The sequence below is a fragment of the Sesamum indicum genome, linkage group LG8, assembly GCF_026168435.1.
Source record: "Sesamum indicum cultivar Baizhima isolate 11 linkage group LG8, ASM2616843v1, whole genome shotgun sequence".
Classification (NCBI taxonomy): Eukaryota; Viridiplantae; Streptophyta; class Magnoliopsida; order Lamiales; family Pedaliaceae; genus Sesamum; species Sesamum indicum.
The window spans coordinates 23,737,092-23,756,071 of record NC_142664.1 but is presented as its reverse complement, the minus strand read 5'-3'; the positions used below and the strand labels follow the sequence as shown (position 1 = coordinate 23,756,071).

General features: G+C 36.5%; 3 protein-coding genes across 3 annotated transcripts; 1 reads left to right on the top strand and 2 right to left on the bottom strand.

Annotated features, from left to right (window-relative positions):
- The first annotated feature begins 787 nt into the window (after window positions 1-787).
- Window positions 788-2,743, top strand: LOC105179379 (myb-related protein Hv33). Its single transcript, XM_011102989.3, has 3 exons — window positions 788-1,225; window positions 1,318-1,447; window positions 1,699-2,743. Exons 1-3 carry the CDS (start codon window positions 1,093-1,095, stop codon window positions 2,489-2,491), a joined length of 1,056 nt encoding a protein of 351 aa, XP_011101291.1. The 5' UTR covers window positions 788-1,092; the 3' UTR covers window positions 2,492-2,743.
- A 2,388-nt stretch (window positions 2,744-5,131) lies between these two features.
- LOC105179378 (uncharacterized) lies at window positions 5,132-7,588 on the bottom strand. Its single transcript, XM_011102988.3, has one exon. It carries the CDS (start codon window positions 7,409-7,411, stop codon window positions 5,597-5,599), a length of 1,815 nt encoding a protein of 604 aa, XP_011101290.3. The 5' UTR covers window positions 7,412-7,588; the 3' UTR covers window positions 5,132-5,596.
- Window positions 7,589-10,602: 3,014 nt separating this feature from the next.
- Window positions 10,603-18,163, bottom strand: LOC105179376 (diamine oxidase [copper-containing] 1, peroxisomal). Its single transcript, XM_011102987.3, has 12 exons — window positions 17,649-18,163; window positions 16,132-16,241; window positions 15,709-16,014; window positions 14,309-14,421; window positions 13,899-14,229; window positions 13,598-13,813; window positions 13,263-13,499; window positions 12,607-12,792; window positions 12,252-12,392; window positions 11,715-11,983; window positions 11,202-11,283; window positions 10,603-10,915 (listed from the first exon to the last, which is right to left on the bottom strand). Exons 1-12 carry the CDS (start codon window positions 17,854-17,856, stop codon window positions 10,781-10,783), a joined length of 2,334 nt encoding a protein of 777 aa, XP_011101289.1. The 5' UTR covers window positions 17,857-18,163; the 3' UTR covers window positions 10,603-10,780.
- Between the last annotated feature and the right edge of the window lie 817 nt (window positions 18,164-18,980).

Genomic DNA, 18,980 nt, shown 5'->3' with positions numbered 1-18,980 from the left:
GCAAATTAAAGAAAATAAGATACCAAAAAAGTGTTCGTCATAATAAAAAAATATAGATGACAATGTACAAACAAACAGACAACACATCAAAATTCACTTTTGTGCAGAGATTTTTGTCAAAATGAGGTTGGCCGAAAAACTACACTTCGAAGTTTTTAAAGGGTTGAATTGAAAAGAAGAAAATGATGGAGAAGCAAATTTAGAAATTGGACCACAGCAATGCCCACACTGCTGAATTTTGGGGTTAACTTTCAGATTTAGTAAAGAAACTGTACTAAATGAAAAGGTCCCCAAGATGGTGAGCATTTGAGACGCTTTTGCTACGGAAACTATGTGTCTGCTATTATACAAATCGCCCTCAAATTTACACACGCTGAATTGTCATCAAGTCACAAAAATTGATTGATGTACACATCAATGAATAAACAAATGGTTGCATAGGTAATTATATAATTTAGGTAAATTGCATTTTACCCCACATAAAAGTACCAATCAGCATTTTGCATAATTTCGCTACGAAAATGATGATATGTACTATTAAACAAATTGACATATAGGCACAAATTTAAGTGATGTATGTTTATTATATAGTTACGGGAAATTGCATTTTACCCCCATATAATGGCACTAATAGGAAGAAAGACCCCTAGACGGAAGGAAAAAATGATTATGAGGAAAAAAGAAGTTTATTGTCTCCCGCATCAGAATCGTATTGTCCTTTTTTGTTCTATAACTTTTTTTGCCTATTATTGATTCGGTATTTTTACAGGGCCCTGTTGCATTTAACCTCAATTTTCTTGTTTGCACTACTGATATATCTTGAAGTCCAATCCATTCCCAATGCAAAAGCAGCATCAGAATTTGCTTAGAAACCACTTGATTGCTGCACCCCCCACCCCCACCCCCTCCCCCTGATATGACTTGGATTCTAAGTATGATGATTTTCTGTTAAACGCCCTTTAAATCATCAGAACTTGTCTCTGATATTTTCAACTCAGAGTTGGTAACCACAATTTGAGCTGAAGAAATTTCTGTCGCTATTAAGCTATCCTCGGAGAAGTTTCACTTTCAGCAGCATAAAAGAGTGCGGAAATGGGGCGGCATTCGTGCTGCGTTACGCAGAAGTTGAGGAAAGGCTTATGGTCTCCTGAAGAAGATGAGAAACTGTATAATTATATTACAAGATTTGGCGTCGGTTGCTGGAGTTCCGTCCCTAAATTAGCAGGTCATTGGTTTGTTTTCTCCTTATATGCACATTGATTTTCTGCTTTTCTTGTGGTTTTAGTGTGTTTGAAAAGATGGGATTGTGAGCTGCAGGTTTGCAAAGGTGTGGGAAGAGTTGCAGGCTGAGATGGATTAATTACTTGAGGCCTGATCTCAAGAGAGGAATGTTTTCACAGGAAGAGGAGGATCTCATCATTGCTCTCCATGAAGCTCTTGGCAACAGGTCTTACTACAACCACCACACCCCTTATGTTTAAGCATATTGCAAATGAACCACGTCAACTTTAGAAAATTCTACTAAAATCCCTGCAGTTGTGTTTTACATTATAGATTTTGTTGAAGATTGAATGATGGTGGGAGCTGCAATGTAATTTTTTAAAATTGAGGGGTTCTTTTGCAGTATGTTTAAGTATAATTAGCTCTTTGCAATAGGAGGTGTTTTTGATATGATTGTGGACTGGAAAAAATGGGCAGGTGGGCACAAATTGCTGTGCAGTTGCCAGGAAGAACAGACAATGAAATCAAGAACTTCTGGAACTCAAGCCTGAAGAAGAAGCTGATCAAGCAAGGGATTGATCCAAACACGCACAAGCCCGTAACAGAGACGCAAGTGATTAAAGATGAGAAACACTGCAGAGACTCAAAACCACCTCATGTTCTACAGCCAAAAGGGCTTCCATATTTAGAAGCCTCAACTCAAACGGAACAGCAACGGTGTCATTTTGGCAGCGCAATCTGCACCGATGCAGGGGCGAATTTTCTGAGCAAGCAAGCCTATGAGCCCATGTTCTTGTCTGAGTTTCAAGAAAGCGTTGATCCCAATGGATTTCATCCAAACATTTTTCTATCTCATCTTCGGCCTTATGATCCCATTAATCCCAGTTGTGCATTCAACTCACTGCCAAATTTGACAAACTTTGATCACCAGAACGTGGCGGAAAACGACTATTCCGACAGTTCAGCCTCAAGAATGAGTGCATATCTGATGAATGAAGTGAAGGAGAGCTCAAGCAACAGCTCAAATGTGAACAGCCAGACGAAGAACGACTTGATCGTAAATTGTGGCACGTTTTCGTGGGACAGTGAGAACAAGTTGGAATCAATGTTTAGCTTCCAGTTCAGTGGGATTGAATCTGAGGAAAGGAAGCAGAGTCCATGGCAAGAAGCTGATCGTCAGAGTTCAGGAGAATTTAGTGATTATCAGCAGTTCACATCACTTTCTCAGGAGCTGAGTGCAGCAAACTTGGATGCCTTTCAGCAAATATAATCTGTAAAGTTTGGTTTTCTTCACTCTCCACACATATACATATATCAAATACATACACAGATTTCTTGATAGTTGTAGTGGAAGCTTTTGAGGTGAAAATCTTTTCTTTTTTTTTTCGTTTCCCAAATCTTTTTTGGGTTCTTACCCTTTCCATGATTCAACTAATTAATAAACAGAAAGTTGTTGTGAAAATGTACTTGAAGAATTGTAGTTGTTTGAGGTTGCAAGAAGATTGTTTATGATGTTATGAAAGAGTGCTTTTGTTTTGTGGTCCAAACCTTCCCTGAGATACCAACCAGCTTCAAGTAAAGGTTTGTTCTCTTTTTTCTGGGGCTGGAAAATTCTAATCCGAATCGGATTTGCGGCACTTGTTATTTAATTGGTATATATAATTTAAAAAGAATGAGTTTGTTGATCGTATGGTAAGTGTGATAATACTTATAATATGATTGTTTGATTGATTTGTTGTATTCAAAATCTGATTCAAATAAAAAAAATAAATGAAAGTTCGATATGAAATTTTCTAGTCTCAACTACAAAAGATAAGATATATTCGTTTTTTTCAATACTAGAAGAAAGAGATAAGACTTTTTGAATTTCTATAAGTTCAAAATTCAATTACTTTTTAAGTTTTTTTGTACAAAAATAATAACCTCCAACAACTGTTATTAAATTACATAGTTTAAATTTTCACTGAAAATATTTTATTTTGACGACGCGACAAATAATCTCAATTAAAAATGTTGGATTGATGAATTTTCTTATTATTGTCAATGAACTAATCATAAGTTAATTGCCTTGATTTATGATTCAACAAAAAAGTCCCAAAGCAAATCATGAAATCCTACACCTAATTGATGTCAGGCTACAACCATGTGACATTCCAGCTCTCCCTTCACAGTTGATTCACTCCATCCAGGACAATTGAGCCAACTAGTAACCTATGTTGAGAACAGGATTTGTTGTGATCCAACAGTCAACAGTAATAAAACGTAACGTACTCAATTCACTATAAAATGAGCCCACCAGATTAGATTTTTATAAAATCGCCGACTCATATTGAGAAAAGGATGATATAATCTTTCTATTTTTAGTAAAGCTTCAAGATTTGATCATCTTTGAAAAGATAGGTTCCTTACCCTATTTTAGGACATGCCCAAAATATGTCTATATTTGGAATTCACAAGAAAACCATCTCAAAAGCCTTTCACCACAAACAATTGGAACCGAAATAGCCAAAAAGAGGTCTTGGGACCCAAGTTTCTTAGTGATTTGGTGAATGACATGATACATAGGCAATGATCTAAGTGTACATTATGTGACCGCCAACACAATCGTTCGGTGGTTTCGTGTTCAATTCTTTATTTGAATGTCACGAGTTTGAAACTTATTGATGATGTAACGCTAACCAATTATGTGCGGCGTATTATAAAATGGTAGTAACAGACCTATAATGCTTGATCTAGTGAAAGTTGAGTTTGACTCATTGGTATGTTAGTGGGACTATAGTGATCAAGTTAGAAATGTCTCGACAAATTTTGATGAAAAGAACATTCTACTGTAGCCCATAATGCTTAATCTAGTGAAAATTGAGTTTGACTTACTGATATGTTGGTGGGACTACAATGATCAAGTTAGATAATGTGTCAATAAATTCTGATGAAAGGAACATTGTATTGCTGGTGGGATAGCCACAAGGGCTTTATCTTAGCTTAGCCTTTTCTAATAAAAAAATAAAAGTAAAGTGTGCATTATTTTTCTATCTCTCTTAGGTGGTTGAGACGTACAAATGATGACATATACAGTCCCGTAAATACGAGAAATAAATAGAATATGCAGTTGCAACTTTCATTTGAAGCATAGGGTAAAAGTTTATACAAAACCATTAGCCCATTGTCATTGAGGAGATGGACCAATCTTCCCAGTTACATCAATTTACATCCTTTTTGAGTTGTGACTGCTTGATATGGACTAAACCTGCAATTGTCACTTTCACCCTGCTTGTTTTGGAGGCGCTAAATAGCATTGAAATCATGGCCCAAAACAGACATAATTTCACAAGAAATCAGTACAGGAAAATGACTGTCCTAAGCTAAGATCTCAGTCGTCGCCCGGCCACCGGAAGATCTGATCTATGTTTCTGAGACATCTGAGGTAACGGAATCCCACATGAGCTTTTTGTAGTGGAAGCTACAACATGTGTTGAAAAGGGCATTTCTTGATGGATTTGTAACTGAGAAGTTACAGTTGAAGAACAGCTGAAAAATTTAGCTAATGGTCATGACAGTACAGTTACTATGTTGTAAGAGGGACAACTCTGTTAATTGGATTCTCAGTTTGTTGAGGCTTAAGGTTGGTGGACCAAACTATTACATTTAGGCAATTCAAAGTCGAATATAATTTTTCATATTGATAAAGGTCTATGAAGTTGAGATAACCTATTATTATAACTATAAAGAATTTAGCCAAGAAATATGATGTAATAATCAAGACCGTCGGACCTCTTTTATATTTGTTAAACCATCTTATTGAACGTAATTACGACTAGTAAAATAACTTCTGAATGATACACTTTAGTTTTTTTGACAACATTTATAAGGCATTCACTTTATCGGTTCTTAATTCTTAATCCGCGTGAAATGACATGTCACAAGAATATTCTTGATCAATTCCAAGACTCCCAATTCAAGAACAGTCGCCACCTTATCTACAGAATTATCAAAATAAAAGGGTGTGATGCCCCCGGACATGAACTTCTCAATGCTATAAGGATCACACCTTAACATCAAATGGATGACCATATTGTAAAAGAACAAGGAGACTCTCATACGTTAGAACACACCTGTCTTGATGAGACTTATCATATTAGGCACAAGAAAAATGGTATAGGCCCATAGGCCCAGAGTAGCCCATAGAGCTCTGGATGTTGATGTGATTCTGGTAATATGAATGACCTTGGGCAACCCTGGACAGATGTAGTCTTTCTGATACATTAACCATTCACATGTAATAATTATATCAACCTTTGATTCATGTGTCCAGGTAACTCATCATTCATGGATAACAATATGCTCAAGACAACAGTGACAGAATGTTAGAACCTTCCTACACCTCTCCATGTGTATGTATTCCAGCCTGATAGATTGTAAGCTGGTGTATGGCCTTAGCAAACAGTTCTCTCAGATCGGGATGGTGAGTGACTACATGTCGAGCAGCTCCCTCCAGCACACTCAGAACTCTAGCTTGTTCTAGTGCTTTGCTGTTACCGGCATTTATCGCTAGGTTGCAGAGTAATACAATCTCGTGCAGATGCAATGGACCTCGATCGTTGCTTCTCAGCAAATTCATTAGCTTTGGCACCCCATTGAACTCAATAATTGCTTGCGAATGCTCTTTGCGATTATAATTGTCATCACAGACAAATTTTCCTAAAGCTTTGGCTGCTTCAGCTGCAACGTCAAGATTCCTACGACCGAGCTGTGCAACCAAAGATTGCACGACCCGTTTCTCCTTTGCAGGAAACATTGATGCTAGACAACCAATAGCCTTAATAGCCGGAGTCACCAAGGGCGGGCTTGCATCCTCATTTATCACCCTCAAGAGCTGATCCAAGACGACCTTTGCAGCCGTTGAACTTGGGTTAAAAGCAGCACGTTTAAGATCGTTATTAGACTCAGCCACTGCAGTCAACTCCATCACTACCATCAAACAGTTCATCTTTAGTTCCACAGGCTCCTTCTCGATAATCTTCGCCAAAACGAGCAAAGCCTTAGTCTCAGTAATTTTCCTACTATTCGACAAACTCCCTTTCGCCAACTTCCATAATGCAGCGGCGCAACTCACTTTAAGCCTCAATTTCACCTCCGGGGACTCCATTTCCCTCTCTTTCTCCTTCCTATGACTGTGATGCCTACTCCCCTCAAAACTATTACCACTACCAAGACCACTTACACCTTTCTTCACCATCTCTTTATTAATCTGAACAATCGAATGCAAGCTATTAACCGTCTTCCGTGAATTCGCCTCCTTAAACTCCTCCAAATCCACATCCATACCCAAAAGGGCCACCAGCGGTCTCGTCACATTCTCCTTACCAAACTCCTCTTGCACATTTGCATCCATTTCCACCATTCTCGACACCAAATTCACCAATGTCACTTGAACCCTCATAGGCGCTTCCGATAGCGCTCTGGCAACGACTTGAACCCCCAATGCATCCGTGATCATCCTCACACGGCCTTGATCATCCGCCAAATTACACAAAGCACTGGCAGCAGCATTCTGTGCATCAAGATTCCCACTTTCTTTCAACAACTTCAAAAGGGGAGGTATCCCATTCTCTTCAACTATAATCTTCTTGTTCCTATCATTACCCTGTGCTAAAATTGCTAGCTCGTTGGCAGCCTCGGCCCGGCCCATATGGACAGCAGCTATGTAAGGCCAAACCCAAGCTAAAATAGGATCAGTAGTAGCAATCGGTGGCAGAGACAGATTAATACTCCAATTATCAGTGTCTTGACTGAATATAGAGAGAACCCATTTAATATCAGCCAATGAAGAATCAAGTAAAGCCGAGACCTTCTTGAAATCCGCCGCCGTGGTGATGGAGAGCACGTGGTGGAGGACGTTGGTTTTCTTGTGGCGGCATTTGCGGGCAAGGGTTAGCGCCCGGTCGAGGGCCTTCATAACATCCAAAGACACGCGGCGGATGGGGCGGTCGTAGACGCCGGGGGAGGTGGTGGTGAGGCGGGCGGCGGAGCGAAGAAGCTGAGAGAGCTCGGTTACTTGGCGGGCGAGTTCCGAGTTTTCGGGCTTGAAAGACTCGGCTTCTTGAGCTGACTTGATAGCTCGATCAGCGAGGAGGATTGGGAGGGAGAGCACGTCTTGGATTGATTTCTCTTCCTCAGCCGCCATTACCATTGAAACCAAGAAACAACAATAACCCTATGAAAACTGCAAAAAGAGCAGGAATTCACAAAGCAGATGACGGAGAAGACTACCTCGGCTTCGACAAGAATTATGGTCCAGTGGCTGAGGAAAGTTCGACTGCGTGCTGCCGTGTGTACAACGGAGAACGTAATATCTTTTGAATGCTGTTGCAAGTCGTTGCTTTTGGGTGTATAATAAATAATTTTTTATATTTTATATATATTATAAATAAAAGTAATATATATATATATATATTATATTAAAAAAATTAAAAAACAAAAATTAATTTATTAATTAATATATAATTTAAAAAATTGACTAAATTAATTATTTTATTAATTAAAACAAAATTCGACTTTTCATAAAAAATTGGTACGTCCATGTTAATTGCTACTTGTGAGGATACAAGTTTTTTTTGTATTAGTATAGATAGATAAATTAAATTACAATTATATAATAATTTTTAATCTTTAATCTTGGCTTTTAATTTTCAGTGTTTGACATAATAATTAAAATTTTATTGATTAGACATCACAATTGTATAATTTTATTAATTAATTTAAATATATTTTTATTTGACATAAAAGAATTATATAAAAAAAATAAGAATATATATTTCCATTAAATACTGAAAATAGAAATATAAACAAAACAAACCGGCTTTCGCGGAAATAAAGCAAAGCTTCCCTCTTTTGTCATTTTGACAAGGAAACGACGCAGTACTTTACAACTAAGGAACCTAACATTTTGACTTGACCTTTGGTTTTAAGTCTTTTTATATTAGTTTGGTGGAAATCAACTCAAGTGTTAAGACACGAGGAAGCCCTGCTTGAAATTGAGGTTTTATAAATAACGTTGAAATTTAATAAATAAATATAAAGATCATTGAAATTGGATTTTATCATAAATATGTGAATCGTCATTTTATTTTATATAAGTTTTTATAATGTATTTTTTTATTATTTTGACCATATTATAATTGGTTTAGATTTAAATGAATTGCTTTTTTACCTTTTCTAAGAGAATGATCAAATTCATGTTGATGGTAATTAAAGTTGCCCTATGATTGAAAATTTTAAGATTTGTCAATGATGGAATCTAACTTTTATCACTTGCCAACAACTCTTGGATGTAAATTTTGATTCTTTTTAAAAAGTTATAATCGAAATTCCGTACAATATTAAAGTTTGGATGCTTAAAACTATTACAATTTTGTGGGTCGAGAATTGTTCATACATCAACACAATCTTCACATAAACAGAGATAATTGGACGCATAATTTGATTGAAAAATGATTTATTTCTTATTAATTAGGACAACGATAATATGCATTGGCATGTATATAATAAGAAAATATTAGAGTTTATGGTAAGTTTTTGACATAAATAAAGAATAATTATAGATACATCACCAATCAAAATCATCGACTAAAGAAAAATTTTTAGTCGGACCACGTTTAGTCGAATCAAATTAATTACAAAATAAGTGTATCACACTTGCTACGTAATTAATTATTTTTTCTAAACTATACATCGATTACATAATAAATATATTACACTTGTCATATAACTAATTTGAATTTGTCCCATGTGAACAAAAATTTCCCTTTAAGGCATAAAACCCTAAGCCCACCCATTGGAATTTGAGGAACATATGACTGACCGACTGTATTCAAACCAGCTCAGCCTGACCAAGCAATAAAGCAGACACCCACGCACCACAACTTTTTTCTTTTATTACATACAGCTTTGCTTTGCATGAAAGGGGAGAGAATGCAGAAAGGTTTTGAAGAATAAAGGCGTGGTTGGGGGCTTTAGAAAGTTGGAAAAGTCGTGTGAGGAAAGTGCTGACTTCTGACTACTCAAAGCCACAAAGCGAATGGACTATGTATTTATAAATATAAATATAAATATATGAGAAAGAATTTGGACTATATATATATAAATATAAATATATGAGAAAGAATTGAAGGCCAAGTCAATTTCACAAATGTCCCAATACTAAAATCATCAAGCATTTATGTTAGAACGTAGTCTACGCGAAAATCAAGTACGTAGGTCTGCTCAAATCAAAATTTTTAGACCTTACAAATATAATGTTTTTTAATTTAAATGGATTTCTTTTCTTCTTTATTTATTCTCTTTGATTATATTTCTTAGGTTTAGAATTAGTTACACTTACAACTTTCTGTAAAAATATAAATTAATTACACCTTTTCCTGATGAGTTACGGAATTACTTTTGCACTCTTTTGGAAAATTTTTATTTTTATACCTTTTTCATTAAGATTTGAATGGAAAAATATAGAAATCATCCAAAAGTTTATATAATGTTCTAATTATACTTTTAATTCAACATTTCGTATAATTTATTTACAAAGATGCATTATTAATATATATAAAGTCAAAAAGGTGTAGTTGTAATATGATATTGTTCTCGATTATTAACGTTGGATAAAAATTACCTATTAATGAATGAAAAAACTAGTCATATTATCAATAATTTATATGGAATGGTAAATAAGGCATAAAAAAAAAAAGTTTATGTAGCTTTTTTATGTTGATATAGACATTTTCCATCCAAGTTGTAACGAAATGGGTATAATTGTAAATGAAGAATTTCTGTACAATTTTAAAAATTTTTGGGAAAATATATATCCGCATGTTGAGAGGAGGTCATATTATTAACCGTAATTTTAAACTATTGATGTATTTAATAAACCCCTGATGTCATAATATAATGTGGTAAATAATAAATCATACCTAAAACAAGAGAGAGAAACTAATGTACGTGGAACAATTCCTTCAATACCTACTCTCTCCAAATTATTGATTGTCATTGTTATGTATATAATAACACACACTACTATGTTGGAATAAGCATAAGATTCAGTTAATTAGACCTAATTCATATGGTAAAGTTGAGATTCAGACATTATTCAATTCATAATTTTAGTGTCACATAGTATTACTCTTCATCTATTTTCAAACAATTTTACTCAATTACAATTGTTTCCAGTTAGATTAATTATTTGCTGATATAATATTAATGATTGATATTCAGGATGTAATGAAATCTGCATGCATTTGACCAGAGTAAGGAACATAAGAAGGGAAAAAGGCTGGTTTTAGTAATCTTGGGACCTAAACTATGTCGAAAAGAAGGAGAAATGACAGTTCACAATTCATGTAAACTCTTTTACCTAGCAATGAAGCGTTCAAACTAAAAATATGTGATACAGAACATAAAACTGAAAGCAGAGAGTTCAATCCATTACGAAACGACACAAAACTAACGAGAACAAGCTGAACAAATAGCAGGATTTGTTCCAAAGTGATGAGAGAGACCTACTCGTGTCCTGTCAGAGCTTAGCTATTAGACCAGAGGAAATAGACTTAGCGACCCCATTGTCTTTCACATCGTTCTCTTTTGCATCCATGTCGCAGGCATTTGGAGGCACGTCTACTGCAGGGGAGCAGTTGAAGAATCCGTGTGGCTGCCACCCACAAGCAACGGCATTTTTAGCATACTTTGGGAAGGAAAATATAGCAAATGGAGATGAATTCGGAACAGAGGAATCTTAGCGCAGTGAAAGGATCAAGCAAAAACCAGCCCAGATAAATGATGTGTCTCTCAATTATCAAACCATATTTGTATAAATTGCAAAATACAATTTTCTGAGCTTAAAGGAGGATAATCATAAATGCTATGGGGTACTATTCTCCTTATGAGATACAAGTGAGTATTGCACATGAGAAAAGAACATCATGTGGACAACATACCTGAAGCACGAAACCAATGTGTTCTACTGGCATAACAGGCCAGTCTTCCAACCGAGGAACATGTGTAATTCCAAAAACATACCTGCATAAAAAAAATAAGTCAAAACAAAGGAGAGATTCATTTTTCACCACAATGCTTCGCTCCATAGGTAACATATGAAATTGAATGGCAAATGATGATCATTAATCGCCAAGGGTACTGTCAACGACTAGTATATATAGACTCAAAAGTTGACAGTATGAAAGAAAAAGAAACTGGATATAGCAAATAAATAAGAACTTTAAGCAGTTTAACATTAAAAAAGAGAAATATTAGATCAACTAAAATATGTACTAGATTTAAAGTTCAGTTGTTTTATGGTACTACTATTTGCAAGGGGTAATTGAAAAGAAAATATTTAGGGCATATCTGGAAGATAGACACCATGTCTCCAAACCATGGTTGATAGCTTGATGATAATGAAATTGCAGATCCTATTAGAAAATACATTGAGTTGTGTTCAGGAAACTGACCAGAGCACAATATCAGCTTCTTCCAGAGACCGATTTTGCTTCACCCAAGAAGCCAACCCCTCTCCGACACGTGGATTCTGGTTAGGAAACTCTCCTCCGGGGAAATCCTCCCCACGTGCATATGGTGTAACCCATAGGTTATGCTTCAGAAACGCAGCTCTTCTCAGAAACTTGGCCTCGGGACCAGCCAATGGCAAACAATTCGAACCAGGTACCAACTTATAGCCTGTCAGCTGTCCATTACGATTGACACTTCTTGTGTTCCTTATCTGCAATTTTAGTGGAATGAGGTTAGTATCATAATCTAGGTGAAACTCGTTCGAAGTACATGAGCAACATCAGAACCGAATATTCTGCCTAACAGCATTTTAGATTAGAAAAGATAGAAGCACATCCACAACAATTGATGAGAAGAAAATATCTCTTTCTTCAGAAGGTACTAGCTATGAAAACTGAATGTGGTTGGAAAAAACAAAGTTGCATATAAAAGATGACTAACAAAGATATGAAGAAGATGAGTTGGCTGATGATTCTTACAATCCAGTGACGGGCTGATAATGGATCACAATCACGCATGGCTTCTAATTCAGATCTAAGTAAAGTTTCCTCAGCATAGAATGCATTGTTGTGAACATTATCCTTTCCAGGTTCTTCAACTCTGAGGTTCACTTCAACAACCTAAAGAAAATGGAGCAGCAGCAGAATAACCAGATACAAATCAGTAGTTCGATCATAGCATGAGAGAATCTGAATTACATACAAATAAAGTTATAAATTGGAAAGTCAAGAAGCATTAACTTCTAGGGTACTGCAAACCTAACAGATAGCAAAATGACATGTATCCATGTGAACCTGGAAATCAACAGCAGAAAGTTACTAACTTAAGACAAACCTGATTGTGCATTTCTCCAGGCTTAGAGTCAACTGCCATATCCATCCGAGCAACAAAAAAGTGTTGATGAACTGGAGCATATAATCCTGGTGCAATTGTTGTACCGTATTTTCTAGATTCTCCAGGTTGTAGTGCTCCTAAACTAAGAATTCCAGTAAGTTTAACTTCAGCTTCAATTTTCCCATCCTGCAGAAGCGAACAGACTACTGAATCCCAGGATAATAAAGAAAAGTCTCTTGGTTGGGCTAATGGGTTAGAAACCCTTAGCTTCAGAAAATAAAGATAGTTTGAAGAATGCTGTAACTGCTCAGAAGGTACTCACAGAAGAACAAAAAAATGGAAGTGGAGATCATCCGATTTTATGTCACATTACTTTTGTAGAAATCTATTAGTTGGAAGCAACCTGCACTTATCATCACATCTTGCTGACAAAAGTCTCTTCATTTTCTTGGTTATTGCTTTATTTCTTCGCCTTATTGGGAAGCTTACTATGTCAAAATAAAATAGTATTGCCGCTTAGTGCAAGCAAACTCATAGGCTAGTTTATAAGTGGAATGTCATAAATTTGAAGCCAACATATGAAAGTTCCCAACTTCAATCATCTTAAATGGAATGTAAGATATGCAAACTCCTTGTGGTAAACGTTGCTTACTTGCCTGATAAAAGTGCCAGTAGAATCCATATTCATAATTAGCCACAGTGCAAATAAAAGAAACAGTGAGGCGCCTTGATCGCCGAACTTCTGCTAGACCAGTTCTCCAATCTTGATGCTTCCACAGGATTCCATGATCTTCTTCATGCAAGCACACGCAGTTTTCAATAGTTTCAACACCCCCAGTAAAATTTGTAAAATGGGCATCAAAGTATTTTATGTATCCCAAACAATCACATCCCTAGAAAGAAGAATGATTAGTGTAGAATTGGACAGCAAGATCAATGCACAACAAACTCAAAGTGAAATGGTAATCCACACAGGAGACAGAGAGGAAACCTTCTTAAGAGAATGAGCATTCTTCCCGAGGCCATCTTCCCCAGCGTCAAATGCATTCTTTCTGTAATGTGGTTCATTGGGATCTCCATAGGGCACGACCATCTCTACAAAACTCAACCTATGGGCTATAGGTCTCCTACCCCGACTACCGTCAACATAGGCAACAGAATGAATAACCAATCCCTCCCTCGGAGTGAAACCAATGCGGAAGTTCCACTGCCAATCCAAATTTCAACAATTAGTGTTCACATTTTCTAAAATGACACAAGCAACAAGAAAAGAATAAATAATAAATAACTACCTTCTGCCACTCAACATAATGTCCATTTATCCGAAAGCTCGGACCTTCAGGTTGAACAATTTGAAGGGGTTTTACATCACTTCTATCTACCCCTCCTCTTGTTTCACCAGGAGTATAATTTCTGAGTGGATCAGCTGGAGGCAAGGGAACAAGCTTACGATCTTCAAACTCAATTACTACCATATTTTGCATATCAACAAGCACATGAATTCCTTCAACCGGTCGCGCATAACCATTCTCCAGTGGGCAGTCACTCTCTGTTCGGCAAAATATAAGCGGTTTTGCCAGTCTACGACTAGGAGCATCAGCCTCACTGTGGTAACCAACGCACCTATTTGCAGCAACAAGACTGTGAAATAACTGAAACAGTTAACTGCTATAATTACATGGCACATTTGTATCTTACTAACCAGGGATCAACCATGACCAGATCCATATCATCAATACCCCTTCTCTTCATGGCTTCCATAAATGGAGGGTAATCTTTGACTATAGCTTCACATTCAGCGTATTCTGCAGCATCCTATTGGGAGAATGATAAGAAATTTAGAGAGTGAAATTATATATATCATGTAGACTAGAAAAAACCATAAATACAATCCATAAAGTCAAACCACATTATCAATTTCAGCTAAGAGCCCACACCTAAAAGAAAAAAAAGGAGAGAAGAAGAAACACTTATAAATCTAAGTAATATAACATGCTATCTTAATGCACCCTAAAAAAGTATTTTAGACACCAAATTCAGGTATGAATTTATGTAGTCACTTAAAGTATTTATGGCGGCTCAAACTTTTCCAAACACAAGCCTACAGTCACACAGTTCTTTCATAATTACCAAAGAGCCACTATCATTATAATATAAATAGTGACTTTAGGAACAGGGGAATAAAAGGTACATACAAGAGAAACCAATTTAAGCTTTAAATGTGTGATCCTCTTGATTTCATACCTCTGGTGGATAACCAGCAGACACTAGAAATTCCATTTTAGAAGATATTTATATCAACCAGACCTATTAAACATATGCATCAACCTTCTACCTATGCACACAACTACCAATGTGCAGAGTGCACTCTGGAAAATATAAAGGTTTGGCATACCCCAAGCCTTGCAAAATTTCTCTGTATGTGCATGCACCGTAACCATACCAGACAATAATCAAAGTTCCAGATGTTGTGCAACTCAAGAAAGATTATAGCATCAAACAGACAACTTATTTTTAAATGCCACCCCTATGGTCATTCTAGGACAAGTCTGTCTCCCAATTTGAATAAAACTATTTTTATTTCCTTTCTTGTTTACTTGTAGAAGAACTTCTCCATCCAAAATAACCCTCCCACCCACTCCCCAACCCTGAAAAAGGAAAACAATTGACTTTCCTCTTTTCCTTGTTATCTTCAACCATGCATAATGAGTCAATACATCAAAGCATATTCTAAAAGTCATGCCTTTAACCAGTGCAAAGATGATATTAGCTATGAATGGAGGAATCGAAAAGGGACCCTGGAACAAGTACCGTCATATATGAGAACAACAAGAAAGTACATATGCATCCATATATTTTTGTACTTCAAATCTATCATCATCAACAAGATGCAGCCAGTGCATGTCGAGTTGATCACTTGTGTTTAGATTCCATGAGATGTTATGTAACCTAGATAAACTTTTCCTGCCCAGTGGCATAGAATTGGCCAATATGGATCACAAAAATTTAATAAGCATCAACTGTTAGTTTCAAATACTAGGAACTCAAGGGCCAAACATAAACATAATAAATTGTAAAAAGGCTTTAATTAGACAGATATACCATTGGTGGCTGAACATCTGGGACAACTGTAGAAGAAATCACTTTTCCCCTATGATGTCCACCTCGCGTTGTAGCATGTACTTCTGCCAGCTCTACAATCCATACACTAGTCTCATTGGATCTTTTATTATAGACGACTAGTCTAGCTCGCCTTGGCGGGAGTTTACTAGGAATTTCTGGTCCTCCTTTTGCTCTAGGCAACAATGAGGGTTGAAAAGGGGGAAAGAAATAAGCATCTGCCAGGCCCACTACATGTTTTTCCGGCTCCAGCAGAACCACTTCAATAAACCTCATGCTATCTCTGACCTGGAAAGAGAGGAGAAGTCAGTGACAAAGTCAAGATAAAATAAAAAAGCACCTAGTTTAATCACATATGCATCATAGCTTGAGTGGGAGAAAAGAAAATAAAGTGCCCTAGTGAACCTCAGGGGTGGCTCCAGCAGCTCTGACAGTTGCTACAGCCACAGAGATTTCTGTAGCAGATAATGGATCCAAAGGATGTTTGGTTTGAGCCCTTGGCATGAGCTGGATCCCTGAACAGGCAATGAACTTATTAACGAATGAATAAAATTTCGATTTAAATTTAGAAGAATAATCTGATAGAGGTCTAACATACATCACACACTTTTTCATTCAATAAATATTTACATGTACTAACATAAATAACTGTCAGAGATAACTTGCTGGCAATTTCCAAGGATGCTAGTGGCTCAGGAGGAATGCAACATAATCAAATGATATACAAACTAAATAAACTCCAGATTATACTGCCACATATAATTCCAGGAAAGGTACAATCTAGCAGCATTTACATTAAAGAATGCAACACATTGATGTGATAACATTTCACCCTTCATCTGATGCAAACTTTGGGAACAACTAAGCAATAGAAGTGGGGCACCAGAACAGGCCAAATGACAAGTGAGGTGGTTAGTCAACACGCCTCAATTATAGATTATGTCTTTTATGCCATATAAGCAACGATTCCTCTACATATACGATAACAAGAAAAGGTCAAAAGCAAAAAAGGATGATGAACCAAATGCCATTATGAAGGGAACTATTTCCTAACAGTTATTTTTTTAGATCTACTTATTTTAGACATTAAATGGAATACCTGCAACCAAATCATGCTTTAATGAATAGATCAAAATTATAAAATCAAATTGAAAATTAATTATGGTCCAGTGACAAAGCATTGGAACTCCTTATCATTAAGTAAGTAATAATCTCCAAGCTGATATGATCTACACAATAAACACCAACATTCAGTTTACTAATAACCTAGAGGTCATCTACGAAAAGTGAGTTATACATAAAACTGATCCACAAATATAATACAGATTTTTTGGCATGGACTCCCAGCACCTGCTAAACGCATGCAAATTTATATCTCAAGTTCTAGTGTAAACCACTAAACATTAAAAAATCTTAGACCTAAAAATTCAGATGGCTGATTTAATTTCTTCTAAAGTCTACTTTTCTTGTCCTTTCAATATCCTCATTTTCTCCAGAAGTTCAAGGAGTAGATGGAAGAAAGATCAGCTTCAAATGATCTAACATAACAATAGACAGAAAAATTAGTCACCAGCAGTATTATATGCATAATCTAGTAGTGACTTTCATGCGCCTCTCTAGACACAAGCAAACAAATGACTGATCGGCCGCAGCACCAAGACACGAAAGAATAAGATAAAACAAACATAGTCACAAGAGGGGGGCACAATGCAAGTCAATCTGTTTCAACTGAACCACCATCAAGATTTCAAGATCTTGATCAACGCACATCACGCGCTACAGTGAAACATACAGGCTACACATATAGAATACGCTTATGCTAAACAATAAATTCCTCTACTCTTCTTCAAAGTTCAAACGTCAAGGACAAAATTATTTCCATGAACTCTCTTTAAAACAAAGAGAGAGAAAGGGAGGCAAACCTTTAGTAGTAGCTTTAGAGGAAGGATCCGGTCTCATTAAGGACGCCAAATTCTTGCTCTGCAGGTCTTTAGCGGCAGATGATACGCCCCAATCAGCAGCACCGGAGGCGGACGCAGTCTCCCTGCGGACTACGCCGGCGGCAGAAACACCAGCTGCTGTCGGAACGCAACTAACAGCAAGCGTCGCCTCTTTCTGAGCTGGGGCCATTGTAACTGATTGGCAAGCTCACCAAATCCACCACAATGCGTGTAGCACTCTACTGACATACAGCAAACACTGGAACTCCTCACACCACCACCACCACCACTACCAACAACAGCCGCGCCTCCACAATTACAGACACAAATTCCTCTACGTATAAGTGCAGAAAAGCGATCAACAACTAAAAATGCAAGCTATTAATTCACTCTGATCGCCAGTGCCTCTCTTTAGAGAGAGAAAGATGAGAAAACAGTATGGGAAAATGGGCTTATAGGGACCACAGATTGATGGAGCTTTCCGACATTGAAATTTTCGTAAAAATATTTTTCAAACTTTTGGATTTATTTTCCCTTAACTTTTTTTATAAGATAAGAGAGTGGGTGTGATAGGAATAATGGCTTTTAGCTAATAATAATCCTCTCTTGATACTTTGCATGATAAGGACAAAAGTCTTTTATATTAGAAGAAATAGCTCTTATTTTTTCGAAAACTTTTAATCAAAACTGATCTTGTAAACATCCAAATTGCATTTGCTACGTGATTAGTATACAATTTAGAAAAGTTATAAAAAAGACCATATAGTTTAAAAAATTATTGATGTTGTTGATATGCTCCGAAATGGGTTGTCAAGAACTTGAATGTCTCGAAAGCCCTAAGTTTTCTTTTTTCTAGTAAAGCGTCTTTTCAAAAATAAATTTATGAGAATCATGAAATCTAAATGGACAATCCTCATAGCAGGACATCAGCGCCGCACATTGCATTATTTGGCGTCGTCGGTGAAAACCAGGTCATACATCCATCTCAAGCACATGGCAACTACGATACTTTTGTGCATCCAACAACAATTACATATTATGAATTTGAGTGGCTTATAAGCTCTAGGGGTGTTCTCGGTGTGGTTTCGATTTTTTAAACCTATTTTCAAATCAAATTGTCACTGGTGGTTTTATAAAATAATTTTTTAAATTGTCCATTTTAAAATTAAAATCAAAGGAGCGGTTGCAAGCGGTATGAGGTTTCTAATACTTTAACAAAAATAAGATGTTGAGACTAACAAAAATCAATAAATGAAACAAGTATTTGTATGTAGCAAGAAAGAAAAACCAACGTTATGCATCATAGACCACCAA

Bases quoted from the DNA above. Each gene is read 5' to 3' on its own strand.
- LOC105179376 (XM_011102987.3), bottom strand. From the start codon at position 17,856: ATGGCCCCAGCTCAGAAAGAGGCGACGCTTGCTGTTAGTTGCGTTCCG. The intron at 12,393-12,606 runs GTTTGTCTTAAG...CATTTTCTTTAG, and splicing joins CTGGAGAAATGCACAATCAG to GTTGTTGAAGTGAACCTCAG. The intron at 11,984-12,251 runs GTAAGAATCATC...CTAAAATTGCAG, and splicing joins TATCAGCCCGTCACTGGATT to ATAAGGAACACAAGAAGTGT.
- LOC105179378 (XM_011102988.3), bottom strand. From the start codon at position 7,411: ATGGTAATGGCGGCTGAGGAAGAGAAATCAATCCAAGACGTGCTCTCC.
- LOC105179379 (XM_011102989.3), top strand. From the start codon at position 1,093: ATGGGGCGGCATTCGTGCTGCGTTACGCAGAAGTTGAGGAAAGGCTTA. The intron at 1,226-1,317 runs GTCATTGGTTTG...TGTGAGCTGCAG, and splicing joins TTCCGTCCCTAAATTAGCAG to GTTTGCAAAGGTGTGGGAAG. The intron at 1,448-1,698 runs GTCTTACTACAA...AAAAATGGGCAG, and splicing joins CATGAAGCTCTTGGCAACAG to GTGGGCACAAATTGCTGTGC.